Source organism: Rana temporaria, chromosome 5, assembly GCF_905171775.1.
Source record: "Rana temporaria chromosome 5, aRanTem1.1, whole genome shotgun sequence".
Lineage (NCBI taxonomy): Eukaryota > Metazoa > Chordata > Amphibia > Anura > Ranidae > Rana > Rana temporaria.
This window is the reverse complement of record NC_053493.1, coordinates 129409918-129425560: the sequence shown is the minus strand read 5'-3', so window position 1 is coordinate 129425560 and position 15643 is coordinate 129409918. Positions and strand designations below refer to the sequence as shown.

At 41.0% G+C, this 15643-nt stretch overlaps 1 protein-coding gene across 1 annotated transcript in view; it reads right to left on the bottom strand.

Moving 5' to 3' along the window:
• LOC120941120 (myosin VIIA and Rab interacting protein) overlaps positions 1–15643 on the bottom strand; it is a 344153-nt gene that overhangs the window by 316421 nt on the left and 12089 nt on the right. The window contains exon 4 of the mRNA XM_040354396.1: positions 12478–12699. Coding sequence (XP_040210330.1) covers positions 12478–12699 — 222 coding nt within the window. The remainder of the gene's footprint in view (positions 1–12477; positions 12700–15643) is intronic.

Genomic DNA, 15643 nt, shown 5'->3' with positions numbered 1-15643 from the left:
TATATACAGATAGAAAAAAAAAAAAAGATACAGTCTAAATATATATATATATATATATATATATATATATATATAAAAAAATAATATAAAAACATATATATACCGGTAGTACTTTATATACACAACTAACCAGACAGTTGTCATTGCCATTTTAAAAAAAACTACATATATTAATGTAGGAAATAAAACCACAACGTTTTCAATAGCTGTCCTTTAAAATATCAAGTCTGTTTATGAAACACGAATAGATAGCAAGCTTATATAAACCAGAGCTCAATTTGTGAATAAGCACAAGGTCAGAAAGATGCTCTAAGTGCTTTTTTTTACTGAAAGGCTAACAGTGACTTCAGAAATGAGGCACAATGCAAATGATATGGTGATGAAAGGCAGCATTTGTTTGTACCAATCCTAAGTGCATGGAGATAAAACTGTGACAGCTCAATGCTGGGCACATAGTACAGTGTAATCTTCAAGGCCTATGTGGTAAACAAATACCTGTTATTTTCCCTCATCCTCTTCAACTTCCAACTGCCACAGATTAGCAGTTAATGATAAGCTAGGCAAAGAAAACTGTGGCAAAAATGCAACAGAACATGTTCAACGACTAGGATGTCTCCAATTTACAAGCCAACCTCAATGCTCTGTCTAATTGGGTGACTATGTGGCAGATGAGGTTTAATGTTGATAAATGTAAAGTTATGCACTTGGGGGCTAAGAATATGCATGAGTACAACTGGGGGGATCTGTAGTGGAGAAGGATCTGGTGGTTTTGGTAGATCATAAGCTCAATAATTAATTGCATGCAATGCCAAGCTGCGGTTTCCAAAACGAGCAAAGTCCTTTCTTGTATTAACCTCCCTGGCGGTATGATTATTTCAGATTTTAGGTGCTGAAAGCGGTACCATTATTTTGCATGGAAATTTGGCGTTTTATACTGTAGGTCTGTAATTTTTAGGAATAACTCACTTAAATCTGTCCAAACAAGAGTCTAGTAGACATCCACGGTATGAAAAAGTTTGAAAAACAAAATCATAAATTATAATATAATAAATAATTATAAATAATTATAACAAATAATAATATAATTATAATAAAAATGATTCAATAATGTAATCAACTCAAAATCACTGAAATGTGCTCAGTTGCAGAATTGTCGCTGTCATTACTTTCATTTTTTTATGACGAATTTCCCCACAAATCGCTATCGCACAATTCTGCAAGTGATTATAATTTATTATCGCTGTTTTCTAGCTGGTCTAAAATCACTTTTGACATAAATGGACACTTTTGGTTGCTATGGACAATCTACAGTTTGCAGGGAGAAAGAACAGTTTTTTTTATATAAAAGAACATGTAGGGCACTGGGCAGACCACTAGGGACAAGGGGGGTGTGTATTTTTTACATACAGTACTGTAATCTATAAGATTACAATATACTGTATGTATTGTGTTTATTTACTTTTTTGAATTTGGCGCCGTTCTCCGCCCCCGTGTCATAACGGCGCAGGGAACAGAGCTTGTGGGCACACGGGGACACTGTGAATTGAGCTAAGAGACACCGCTCGAGAGTGGAGAGGCATCGCAGGATCCAGGGACAAGGTAAGTAAACCCTGCCTGTGGCTGCAGCAAGGCGATCCCGAGTCAGGCTCGGGGTTACCGCACTTGGTTCTGAAATTCCACCCCTAGCCTGACTCAGGAATACTGCCAGGGGGGTTAAGAGAGGTATGGATATAATTGTGCCCCTGTAAAAATCATTAGTAAGACCTCATCTGGAATATGCAGTTCAGTTTTGGGCTCCAGTTCTCAAAAGGGATATCGGGGAACTAGAGAAAGTGCAGAGAAGGGCAACCAAACTGATAAGAGGCATGGAGGAGCTCAGCTATGAGGAAATATTAGAGGAACTGAATTTATTCACTTTTAAGAGGAGATTAAGGGGGGATATGATCAACATGTATGTACAAATATATAAGGGGTCCATATAGTGAACTTGGTGTTGAGTTCCTCACTTTATGGTCAACACTGAGGACAAGGGGGCACTCTTGACGTCTAAAGGAAAAGAGATTTCACCTCCAAATACAGAAAGGTTTCTTCACAGTAAGAGCTGTGAAATGTGGAATAGACTCCCTGCAGAGGTGGTTCTAGCCAGCTCAGTAGATTGCTTTAAGAAAGGCCTGGATACTTTGCTAAAGGTACATAATATAACTGAGTACTAATATTTATAGGTAAAGTTGATCCAGGGAAAATCCGATTGCCTCTGGGGGGGATAAGGAAGGAATTTTTTCCCCTGCTGCAGCAAATTGGATATTGCTGTGCTGGGGTTTTTCACCTTTCTCTTGATCAACTGTGGGTATAGAATTGGGTATATGGGATTGTATGATATTATTATTTTATTTTTTTATGGTTGAACTGGATGGACTTGTGTCTTTTTTCAACCTAACTAACTATGTAACAACCACTTAAAGTGATTGTAAGGCTTTGTTTTTGTTTTTTTTAAATAACAAACATGTCATACTTACTTCCACTGTGCAGTTGGTTTTGTCCCGATCCTCAACTTCTGTGGTCCCCCGGTAGCTGCTGGTAGCCCCTATCATATAAGCGTTCTCCCTTGGCATTACCTTGCGGGCCATAGACGAAGAAAGCCAGCCCCGCCCCCGTGTCATTGGCTTTGATTGACAGCAGCGAGAGCCAAGACAAGAGGCAGAAGGGAGGAGCATGTCTCCTGCGTGGAATTTACAGGACTCAGGCGAGTAAAACGAGGGGGGGGGGATACAGTCAGGGACTGAAGTTTTTTCATCTTAAAAGCCCAACTCCAATAAAAAAAAAAACTTTTTGTTTTAGATACAGTGTAAAGTATCTTTCATGTTTTTATTGCATCCTGTGTCAGGAAATTTGGTCTATGAAGTGAAATTAATGGAAAATCTCTTTTTTTTTATTGCTATGCATGTTGACTTGTCCTGGTGACAATCAATTCCCAAATTTCTTTGATTCCTAATTTTGGACAGGAGAACCCATAGCACAAGAAAACTACAGCTGATTTATCTGAAGCCTCGTACACACGACCGAGGAACTCGACCGGCGAAACACATCGTTTTCCTATTCTCCTGATGAAGTGGGCATTGCCCCATGAAAAGCTTAAAGAGTTTTAGACCTTACCAAAAAATTCTGAATGAACAAAATAGTAGCGCTAAAAACCCTGCGTGAAGAAGTCCAGAGCGACAAAACTAGTCTAGGGGAAGTTACACGGCACACCAAGGAAGCGTCCGAGTACCGACCATCGCATGTGTAGTGTGTTTTTGAAGTGACGAGTGAGACGAACTGAGCAGGGGGTGAGGCTGACGGTTTTTACTTAGGTCCGCTGTGACCATAATGCAACAAGATAATCACCTGTGAGGAACCCGCTGCTTAGTTCACTATTGAAGTGCCTTGATTTGCTGTATCAAATGTGAGTGCAATGTGTGAAGCTGTTTTACTGATTTTAAATAAACAAGTTTGATATACTTCACCATTGGAGTCACTTTACCTTTCATGTGGAACAACGATTCGGCTTGTGAGAATCACTGGTGGAATTGGTCAGTTTGTGTGGAGAAATATTTTGCTGTTTGTGCCAAGCATAAGAATGCAAGGCATATCGCATTGGTAAGCGCAATTCTTATGGGTGTGGAGTCACTGAGCACTTTGGTGTGGTGAAAGGTCTCATATTAAGAAGATGTTTTGAAGATTTGTTTTCCTTTGGACACTTTAATTGTTTTCACCTGGAATATTATCACCTTGGATTTTCTATGTGGACGCTTTTTCACATATATATTTATACAATTTTTTCACTTTATTTATATATTCCTGCGTTCCTCACAATATTTTCTGTATCACGTATGTATTGTTTAATATTTAGAAACGTTTAGTTATTTTTTAGCGCTACTATTTTGTTCATTGAGAATTTTTTGGTACACATTATTATTATTTAAGTAGCTGCTTTTTTTGAGGTTCGCACAGTCATTGGCGCAGTGGGGTGGAAGGAATCAGAAGGAGCGCCTATTATTCTCTTTTTTTTCACTATTTGTTTAGAGTTTTAGACCTTCATAAAAGGACAAATTACATGTTTCTGCAACTTTGGGTGAAATGTTGTATATACATGTCTGATCTGTGGATATCAATACTATTATCTACCAGTAAATTGAATTACATTGTTGTTTTTGTATGTATTTTGTAATACATTTTGTACGTTTTAATACTCTGTTGGATCTCTTTCATTTAGCACCACTCACAAAAGGCCCATGGGCATATTATCTACTTGTTTTTTCTGTACATTGGGGACTGAGTGTTGCTATGGTTTGAGCTTAGGGGGCCTTCTCTCCTCTTTACTCCTTCTGTTGTCTCTACAGTATGTCCTGTGAGGATGGAACGAGTGGGGAGAGCAGCTGCTTTTGGGTACAGAACTTGACCAAGATCGAGCTCAGGTATGGAAAAGAGGGAGGTGGGGGGGGGGACCTGCACACAGAAGGTTTTTTAACTTAATTTAAAGCATTAAGGTAAAATCCTACTACCTTTAAAACCACTTTAAGGGCTTCTGGCGGTTCATTTTAAAGTTCAAAGGTAACTAAAGCAATGGAATTCTGTAGTCAGATTTGGTAGGGGGTCTCCATGATCAGTTCATCCACATACGCCTCTACTTTGTCAGGGGAATCAGTTCTCTCAATGTCCTGAATGTTGGGGTTTGCATGTATTTGGTATAAAAAGGGCTCAAAGGTGAGTATGAATATAAGAGGAGAGAGTAGGCATCCTTGACTAGTCCCAAATACAAAGTAGTCCAAAGTGACCTCTTAATTTTGACTATGGCTGAGGGATGGAAATATATGACCTACACATACTACTGCCTAGGCCAATATGGATGTGTGCTATGTGGATAGAGCCAAATCACCCTGCATCAGTCACTTCCACAATTTCTTGTAAAAAATATTACAGGGAAAGAAAATATCCAGAGAAAACGTGAAAATGTAACTTTTCCCCAATGTATCTAAAACTTAAAACAAAGGCTGGAATTAGGCTTTAAAGTGCAGTTTGATCATATTTTCTGCTTAGTGAATTTAGTAAATTAACCCATAGCCCAAAGCTACAGTGATATTCTATGCAATTAATTACATAATTTGGCTGCAATTATGCATGGGCAGCGTTCTTTGTTTATAAAAAAAAACACTGATTGTTTCACAATGTATTTGAACATCCCTGCCAGTTTTATTGCATGTATGTTATGCTTCAGTTGGTAAATAAACAGCAGCCATCTACCATCAGACTGATTAACCAGCATGCCATACCTACCTCTAGATTCTCTAGTAACACCACTACTGTAGCATCTGTCTGTCATTACCTTCTTCCTGTTTCCATGGTGTTGTAGATATTTATAGTGCAATGTCAGTTATCTTGCTAAAGCATCGTGTTTTGATGATTAACACGCCAAAACAAATTCTTATCTGTCCCATAGGATACAAAAATGCACTGACAGAGCCTTCAGGATGGAAGTACCTTATAAGGGTACAGTAAACAGGATGCAGCCTGGTAAGAGGTATCACAGGATGCAGAAACCATACTGAACCAAAAGTTTCCTACCTATAAAACATTTGTTGTGTCTTCTGGAACGTTAGAAGGCTAAACATAAAGTCTAAAGTCATATACTGTATGTTATCTATTTCCCCGCCACTGGATTGTGCACAAGTCATAACAATGTAATCCAGAGACTTAAAGCCTCGTACACACGACCGGTTTTCCCGGCAAGAAAACTGCTGGGAGAGCTTTTTGCCGTGAAAACCGGGCGTGTGTATGCTACCTCGCTGGAAAAACTGCCGGGAATCCCGGCGGGAATAATAGAGAACCTGCTCTCTATTTTCTCGCCGGGATTCCCATCGTTTTTTCCCTCACAAGATTTACTACACTTGCCAAAACACTGCGAGGCAGTGCCAAAGGGAGCATAAGCCCTGTACATGGCCGGGATTCCTGGCCAAAGCTCTCCCTGCAGTTTCCCCATCGGGATTCCTGGCGGACTTTATACCAGCGGGAATCCCGGCCGTGTGTAAAGCCCAACCGAACTTGAAAAAAGTGTTCAACGTTTTACAGTTTGTTTTCTTTAGAAAGCAGCCACAGACTGATAAAAAAAACCTGTCCCCTGCCAGCATGATGCAGAGAAGCAACTTTTCTTTCTATGTAGAACAGAGGTGGATCCAGAGTCTAGTCTCAGGAAAGGCACTGCCGGAAAATAAAAAATTTCTGTGGCAATTTATCGGGGAAATGGCTGGTGTTGGTGCTTCAATCGTCATGGCACCATGATTGTCATGGTGTCAGGATGAGTGAAGCACATTATTTCTATTATTACATTTTTATATAAAATTAAGTAGTTCAACTCACCATAATGCAGAATCAGTGGGAGCACTGAGTGTGTCACTTGCCACTCTCGCCTGCCACAAGTTGAAGATTGTCACTTGCCACGTCACATACCAAAAGTTGCGGATTGTTACTTGCCACATCAGCTGCCACACGTTGTGGATTGTCACTTACCACGTCACTTGCCACAAGTTGTGGATTGTCACCTGCCACAATTTGCACATTGTCACTTGCCACATCACCTGCCACACGTTGTGAATTGTTACTTGCCACTTCTCCTGTTACCAGAAGCAGATTGTCACTAGCCACGTCACCTGCCACACGTTGCAAATTGTTATTCGCCACGTCGCCTGTCACCAGATGCAGATTGTCACTAGCCACGTCACCTGCCACAAGTTCTGCATTGTCACTTGCCACGCCGCTTGTCACCAGATGCAGATTGTCACTTACCACGTTACATGCCACAAGTTGCGCATTGTCACTTGCCACGTCGCCTGTCACCAGACGCAGATTGTCACTTGCCACGTCACCTGTCACCATATGCAGATTGTCACTTGCCACGTCACCTGCCACAAGTTGCGACTGTCACTTGCCACGTCGCCTGTCACCAGATGCAGATTATCACCTGCCACAAATTGTGGATTATCACTTGCTATGTCGCCTGTCACTTGCCACGTCACCTGCCACACATTGCGGATTGTCACTTGCCTACTACAATTGTCACTTTCCTGCTAAGGTGGGGATTGTCACTTCCTGTGTCCCAGAGTAAAGTCAGACAGCAGAGAGATTATGTAATCTCTCTGCTGCCCGCGGCTGCCTGCACAGTGAGGGTGGAACTTCAGGGATGCATTAGGGTGCTGATTGGCCAACCGCCCGTTCACCTGCCGACTGGCCCACCCGCTCACCCACCGAGCCACCTGCCTGCTCACCCACCGAGCCGCCTGTCCACTGAGCTGCCTGCCCGCTTACTCACCCACCCACTGTGCTGCCCGCTTACTCACCCGCTGGCTGGCCTGCCGCTCACCCGCAACTCATTTCCCATTTGCCCCCCCTGGATCTGCCCCAGTATAGAAGCAGTGATACCTTTCCAGAGGTCCAAGTCAAACCTATAGCTCTGCAATCAGCAAAGCTCATGATTCCTTGTTGATTGCAGAGCTAAAGTTCCAAATAAGCAGGGAGTGTGCAGCATGCTAGCAGAGGACAGGCTTTTCTTTTCAGGCTGTAAGGCCTCATGCACACAGATCTTTATTAGCTTCTGAGTCACCAATACAAGTGAATAACTATATGCAGTCATACTTGTGTAAACATATATTGGGGTTGATTTACTAAAGGTAAAAAGACTGTTCACGCGCAGTTGTTCCAGAGCTTAGTAAATGAGGTAAGGCTTCACTTTGCAAAGAATACCCAATCACATGCAAGGAAAGTAAAAAGAAACAACATTTTTGTTTGCACAAGATTGTATGATGGAAGTCAGCAGAGTTTCTGCTCATTTACTAAGCTCTATAGCAGCTGCACCTGCTATAGTTGAATTGTTGCCTTGGGTGAATCGTTATGTATAATCGCCATAATTGTACATAGATATATATATATATATATATGTTACGATAAGAGTAGATATGTCGTGGGGGAGAATTTCTGAAAATTTAAATAGGCTGACAGTTAGGGCTTGAATATATCTAATTAGCACTCTCCGTGTTTGATATGCATGATTGCTTTGTGAGAAGGTGGCAGGAGGAAACCAGGCTGCTACATCTTTTGAGATACAAAGCAATCCAGGAAGAAACTCACATTTGGAATCAGTAGACGAGATGGCGCCGACTTGAGTGGTTGTACCCTTCCATGAATAGACAGGAAATTAACAAGCTAGTTGTAATTAGTTTAAACTTCAAGCCTGTGCATAGCTAAAGATAGAAGGAAGTTGCCCATATTTGGAAAAGGCAATTTCAGCCAATCACAAGTGACATCTGGATTATAAATTCAGGGGGGGTCTCATCAATAGAAGGAGAGAGATGATGAGATCTTCCCGGGCCCGGGATGTCAGTAGAGGGATGTCTGTAGCAAGGTAACTTATCAGAATCTATCTTCTCCCCTGCACTTATCATATACTTTGTCATAATTTGTTTTCTTAAAGTGGAAGTAAACCCTCCTATCGTTTCCAGACAAGGAAGCTGCCATCTTTGCCTCTGTTTGATCTACAACTGCCATGATGCTGCACATGTGATCAGTTATGACACCAGCCATTGGATGGTTTGACAGTTTGGTTGAGAGCACAACCAATGGGAGTGTTACATTTCCGGCACGTGCCGGCAATGAAACTGTTTTATGGATGGGTTTACTTCCGCTTTAATACATTTAGTGTGATGTGCTTATCTTGTATTTGAAACTAACTTTTATTTCCCTTACTTTAAAACTGTAAATGTATGCAGTATGTTAGATAGACTAATATCTTTTTCTCTAATAAAATATGTGTTATGTTAAAGCTTTCACTTTGGTCACAGAACACTTTTTAAACCATATATCGTATATGTGAGATATTAGATCTTAAATATACAATTACTTGGTAACAGTTTGGCGACCACGAAGGGACCCAAAAATATGAACTGTAGAGACGGAAAGTTTAAAAGTTTTTTTTTTTTTTTTCACAGAGGTGTATATCATTTCAGAGGGCAAGGCCAAAAAGTTTCAAATGAAAGATTACACATAAAACCATTATTGTAGGTGTGGCCGAGTCTCATATTCTCAACTGGCCACAAGGGGCCATCTGTTGCCATATGTTTTTTTGGGTAATCTAAATTAAGTAGAGATATGTGTGTATATATATATATATATATATATATATATATATATATATATATATATATATATATATATATATATATATATGGCTGTGTCTGTGTATGAATATATATATATATTCTAATTATGAATATATTTCTCTGAGTAGGGGCTGAAGACATTTCAGTCAGAGTACAAAGTTTATTGTTCATTTAGTATGCTAATTCATGGCATTTAGTACATAGCCAAGCCTTTGTTTGATACCAGACATTTTGGAGCCAGTGAATTAAACCACCTTATGTGATGGACCCCATGCTGGGATGTTCAATCAAGATAGCCACATCCTGTTTAAGCTTGGGAAAGGTCACTTTAATCTGCTACCGGATATAGAAACCAGAATTTGCATGAAAGGGGGCTGACTTATGTAGTCAGGCCTCCAATCATGATCCTAGCTAGGCCAACCAATGGGACGTCAGCTCAGAAAGATATACTCCACAGCACAGATTAATGGAGCTCACTTTTTATGGAAGGATGGCTTGAAGGATGAGTCTTAAAAGGGTAACTATGGTATAGGCATGTGATAATTACTTGTAGCAACTGCCCATGCTTGTAATCTAAGGTTTTAGAGGAATATACGGTTTTGTTTGAGACTATAGATAGGTTCTGTGTGTTAGATTAGACTTTGTATAAGCTCTAATAAATAAATGTGTTATGTTAAAGCTTTCGCTCTGGACAATAGAACTCTCTTATTTTAACCATATATCATATGTGAGTTATTAAATCTTAAATATACAATTACTAAAAGTAACAACTTGCAGAGTGTAACTTCATTTTGCAAAGTGCACAGTCTTTTTCCCTTTAGTAAATCAACCCTATGGAGTCCCGACAGAGAAGGTATTTGAAAGCTGGTGCTTGATGATGTCATCACATGGCGTTTTGTCAAACCGACTTTATCAAAGGGCAAAGCTACACAGTGACATTTGATGACGTCTTACATTTGTCTCAGTGGAGACTCAAAGTCTGGAAGGCTGCATAAACGGGTGAGACAACTGGGGCTGTGTCACACTGGGCGCATTCTAGCAGCAGGATTGTTGTAACCTGTGTTGATAAGTGAAGCCCATGTTTTTAAGATTTTTGTGAGTAGCACTTTTTTTATTATAATCACATTTTAAATTATTTTACAGTAATGCACCATGGGAACTTTTCTTTTTGACATTTGAGAGATTTCATGGTCTGAACAAGCAGGTCCTCTGCGAGCCAAGCTGTATACCAGGAGGTATATTATTAAAGAAGCTGAGTTTGCCAAGCTTTAATGCAAAGCAAAATGTCTGGTGAGTCATTTCCACTAAGGGGGCTTGTGGTGAAGCACAAAGGGTGTGTTGTGGAGCCTTTAACCTGCACGTTTGGATTTTACAGCACCAGCTTGCACATAACTTCTCTGTTGGAACTATATATATCTTTCAGCAGGGCTTTTTTTCAGTGGAAACGCGGGGGAACGCAGTTCCGGCACCTCCTGGACTGACTGTATGTAATGGCAAGGGGTGCTGTGGTGTGATGCAGGGTATTGATGCTCACTGCTGGGGGATCTATTCTAGCTGGAGGGGATCTATTTTTGCAGGGGGGTCTATTGTTGCTGGTGGGGGACCTATTGTTGCTGGGGGTAGGTCTTATGTAGCTGAAAGAGATCTACTGTTGGGGGAGGGGTCTATTGTTGATGGCTCCAGGAGAGTGTATTAAGGCTGGTTGTACTGAGTCTATTGTTGTTGGGGTTGGATTTTTTTTGTGGGTGGTCCATTGTTGTTAGGGGGATCTATTGTTTCTGGCTGCAGGGGATCTATTTTACTGATTTTCTTGATATCATTACCAAATTTCATACAAATTTCTTAGCACCACAAAATTATACTTGGTTCTGTATTGTCTAAAAGGCGTAGTACTGGGAGGTAGGTATGGGATGGAACCAAGGGACGGTGCTCGGAGGTGGGTAGGGACAAGGAAGAGGGGTGACTCAGAAAGGGGGAGTTCCTGCACCTATTGTCTGAGAAAAAAAGCCCTGTGACTTTCGGACACTTGAATGTTTAAAGATATCCTGCACCTCTTATTCTATAGACTTTCTATAGATGTTTTTATTTGGTATGATTTTATTCCACAACGCCGGACCTCTGTGCCAAAAAGGTCGGGGACCACTGCCATAGAGCACCTGTGGAGAGATCTCAAAACAGCAGTTGGGAAAAGGAATCATTCCAATCTGAGAGACCTGGAGCAGTTGGTGAAAGAAGAGTGGTCAAAAATTCCAGTAGCGAGGTGTAAGAGACTCATTGATGGTTACAGGAAGCGATTGATTTCAGTTATATTTTCTAAGAGGTGTGCTACCAAATATTAAATTGCGGGTGCCAATATTTGTGTCCAGTACATTTTTGGAGTTTTGCATTGAATGTGACAGATTTGGCTTTTTGTTTCATATCCATACAAACAAAAAAATTCAACATGAGAATGCTTAAAGTGGATGTAAGCCCTCACATATACCAAGTGAAGTGAACACCCTCAGATGATACACAGGGATGAAGAACATCTCCCTACATACGTTGTGCATGTATATCTGCTGTCTTCACCTTTATATACAGTTTAGAAAGTGCACTTTGTTTTAGAATTTTTACTTCCGCATTCATCTGTAGGAGTGGATTATTGCTATACACTGTGAGACAGTTAGATTTCTTTTGAGTCCTTTCTTGTACCACAAGGCATACAAGTCAGTATCAACAAAGCTGTTGGCCACCACACTTCTAGCTATCCAGTTATGGAAATTTCTGCCCATATGCCAGGTATAACAATCTGGTATTGTTTAACATGAGCCCATAAGAACCCCCATTGGCAGTTTGTTACTTTCCCTCCCAGGTGGAGAGTTGACTCTGTGCATGCTCAGGCATATGCAATTAGCTGACCTCCAGCTGTTGCAGAACTACAAGTCCCATGAGGCACAGCAAGACTCTGACAGCCACAAGCATGACACCCAGAGGCAGAGGCATGATGGGACTTGTAGTTTTGCAACAGCTGGAGGTCCGCTAATTGCATATCCCTGCTCTAAGTCATGACATGGGGCTGACAAATCTCTTTCCAATCCAATGTAATAGGGTTGGGTGCCTAATCAGCCAATTACCAAGCTCTGTATGGAATGGCACAAAGTGAAGAGAAGTTGCCAAATTTGATATTTTTTTCCCTCACAAATAAGAAGCAATTTTACTGTCAAAATGTATCTGTCTAATAAAACATAACTTTTGTACCTTGGTCAAATAAAATCGCATGATCACATTTAATAATACATTTAAAGAAACCAACCTTGTTTGCTGGCAGACGTTACACATCCAGGCCTTCTCTTTCTTTTGGTAGGAGCTGCAGTTTTTGCAGATGTTGAACTTGCAGTCCAGACACTGACGTTTGGAATTGATGAGAAAAGTAAAGGGAGAACAGCATCGGATACAGCAGTGATCGTTGAACTTCTGTTGCTTTGACAAAATGGAACACTTGTTGCCTTCTTCATCCAGCTTTTGCTTTAATTCACTGAGAAGAGAAGATGGGTGTTCTCAATTTATTGAAGAAATAAACAAGAAAAAAAACAAAACATTTCAAACATTAATTTATCCTAGCATAATCCGCATTTCAGTGTGGAATTTTACAGTAGACATACTTTTAGTTTAGCAATGATTCTTAAATAAAATAATTGCTTGTCATATTTTGCATACTTTGTTGCATCTCAGTGCTTCTGATCTCCTGAATATTGTTTGCACTCACTTCCATTCTATATATGTATTTAAGCAATGGTTGCATGGGTTTTCTCCGAGTGGTCTTCCTAGTGGTAAGCAATATGTACCATGCCTTCATAATTTATTCTGAAATGGGTAATGGTGTAGCATCCTCTAGTGTGTGCTACTGAGTGAGAGTAGGAAAAACATAGCTGGCTCTGGGTTAGACCTGAGTCATTAAATCTGGGTTAGGGTTACCAGGGCTGGATGACTCATCTTGGCAGCTTTCTGGTGCCTCCCCGTTTCTAATATATTGGAGAATGTTCTGGAACTAGATGGTGGGGGCTAAGAGGGGCTGCCATGAATATTTATGGGCCCTCAGCCAATCCCCAGGTGGGGAATGAGAAAACCCATCAGTATATGTGGGCCATGCCAGCAGGGAGTTCAGGTGGAGGATGGAGAAGCAGTGCTGAGGGAGGCTGTTGGTGGCCCTTGAGGGACCCCTTACTGGGGGGGGGGGTATACCCCAGTCGGCTGGCCTGGAAATATTCCACCATAGGAGGCAGTTGGAGGTGTTTAAGCCTGCAGAGAGCAAGGAGAGACTGTGTGTAGATCAGCACAGTGCAAGGACAGACAAGAGGAGAGACTGCCATCTGTAGCAGGTCTCTCTTGAAGACCACAGGATGCCAAGTCTTCATCCAACTTTGACCTGGGGAAGTTTCCCTGTGTGTGTGCCAGTCAGGCAAGACTGGGGCAGAGAGTGAGAGAGCTTAGAAATGATGAGTGATGAGTGACAAACAATGAATAATGATTGATACATGACAGATGACAAAAGACAAGCAAAGCAACATTTTTTCCAACAGTCAACATTGTCCCTGAATGATTATGATTAAGTGCTGTAGCAAGAAACATGTTTAGGCAGTTTGAGCTCTCATGTGAGCTTTATTTAGTAAAACTTCAAGTTTTCTTCTCTACCTTGTGGACTATATTCTTATATGGATTTCCCCATCTGGGTCCCAAATGAACTGCTATTCCTCCTACGTGTCAAAAGTACAAGTACTACTTGTGAACAAGCACGAACTGATCGTGTAAAACGCGTCAACAAACTGTGTTCCTGTGATTCATCTCGCAGTGCAGTTATCCATATTAGCTGCTACTAAAATAAGACGGTACCTTAGTAAAAGGGGAACTACAGCACTTTTATAACTCATTTGTGTTGAGAGGTCAGCCAGTAACTGCTGTAGCGTGGGTGTACAATGGTGTTCACACAAACAAAATGTCTTAGCATACTTCATTCATCTGTTAGGGTGTGCTAGAGCCTTAAAGCCTTATAAAGTATTAGCTAGAGTTTGGCTTCAATTTGTTACTGAATTTAAATGTGTTATTACGTCTAACACTCTCCTCCCCCCAGGGAAAGAATGCTGTTCTCCAAATCTGCCCCCTGTGCTCATTCAACCAGAGCGGTGTCGGTATAATACAGAAGGTGTGCTACTGGCCATATCACTAGGGGAAAAAGGGAGCCAAAAAAGCTTAAAAAAAGAAAACTAATTAGGCTACTGCTGTACTGGTAATGACTGGTAATCTGCAATATATTACATTTTTGGTTTTGTGTTTAATACCGCTTTAAGCCATTAAATGTCCAGGTTGGAAACCTTGCACTTGGAATCATGAAGTTGTGGATGTATATTAGCTCTGGTGCTAGTAAGTCAAAAGCTTTTAGGCGTGCAGTTTACTAATAAAGACATTTTACCACTCATCATAGCAATGTCTTCAGTTCAGTTGAAATGAATGCTGTCCGTATTATTCAGTTACCATGGTGTCCTGCATAGGAAGCTACTAAATTGTGTAATTGTTAGGGCAACATTGTAGGGATGAGCTTCGAGTTTGAGTCGAACATGAGATCGACTCGAACATTGGTGATTCGCCCATTCGGCAAACAGCGAACAATTTAGGGGGGTGCGCGGCAAATTTGAAAAGGCGCGGAACACCCGTCTATGGGAGAATTCTAAAGTGCTAATTTTAAAGGTTAATATGCAAGTTATTGTCCTAAAAAGTGTTTGGGGACCCGGGTCCTGCCCCAGGGGACATGTATGAATGTAAATCTTTTTTAAAAAACTGCAGTTTTTTCGGGGGTAGTGAAATATTTATGCTGCATCGGCTGTAGCACCGATCCCATGCTGCAGCTGCCCCCCCTGCCGGCTCTAAAGATCCGCTAACCTATGTGAATCTGGCTCAATGAGTTCAGGGGCAGTTGAAAAAAGCAGCAGCAGTGTTTTCATCACATCTAAAGCTGCAGTTAAACTTTAATAACGTTATCTCATAGTTTTGACACAGAAGCATGAGCCTCCGAAATTACAACCTAATATGAGGTCATAGTGCCTTTTTTACATAACGATCTTAGGGCCGCCTGGACTCCAATGAGATTACAATAAATGGCCTCCTATGTGTATGAAAGCCCAAGCCTATAAGATATTTGGTCACAGTGCATACCAATAGGGATTAAATTGTGTCAAACAGAGCCCAAGTATCGTTTTAAGAGCTTCACACAGAAAACTGAATGACACTGGCCTTCTTTCCTTAGAATGCATATTCTCCTAAGCCCATAAAATAAATCTGACACTCATAGCATGAAAGAGATAGTAGACAGAGATTGCAGAATAATTCACAGCTCTAATGAGATTGTGTGAAAGGCAGAATGAATCAAACACACTACCCTCTCACCACCCATCAGTTAGAGCCTGGCTGATAAATGAACAGTCTCC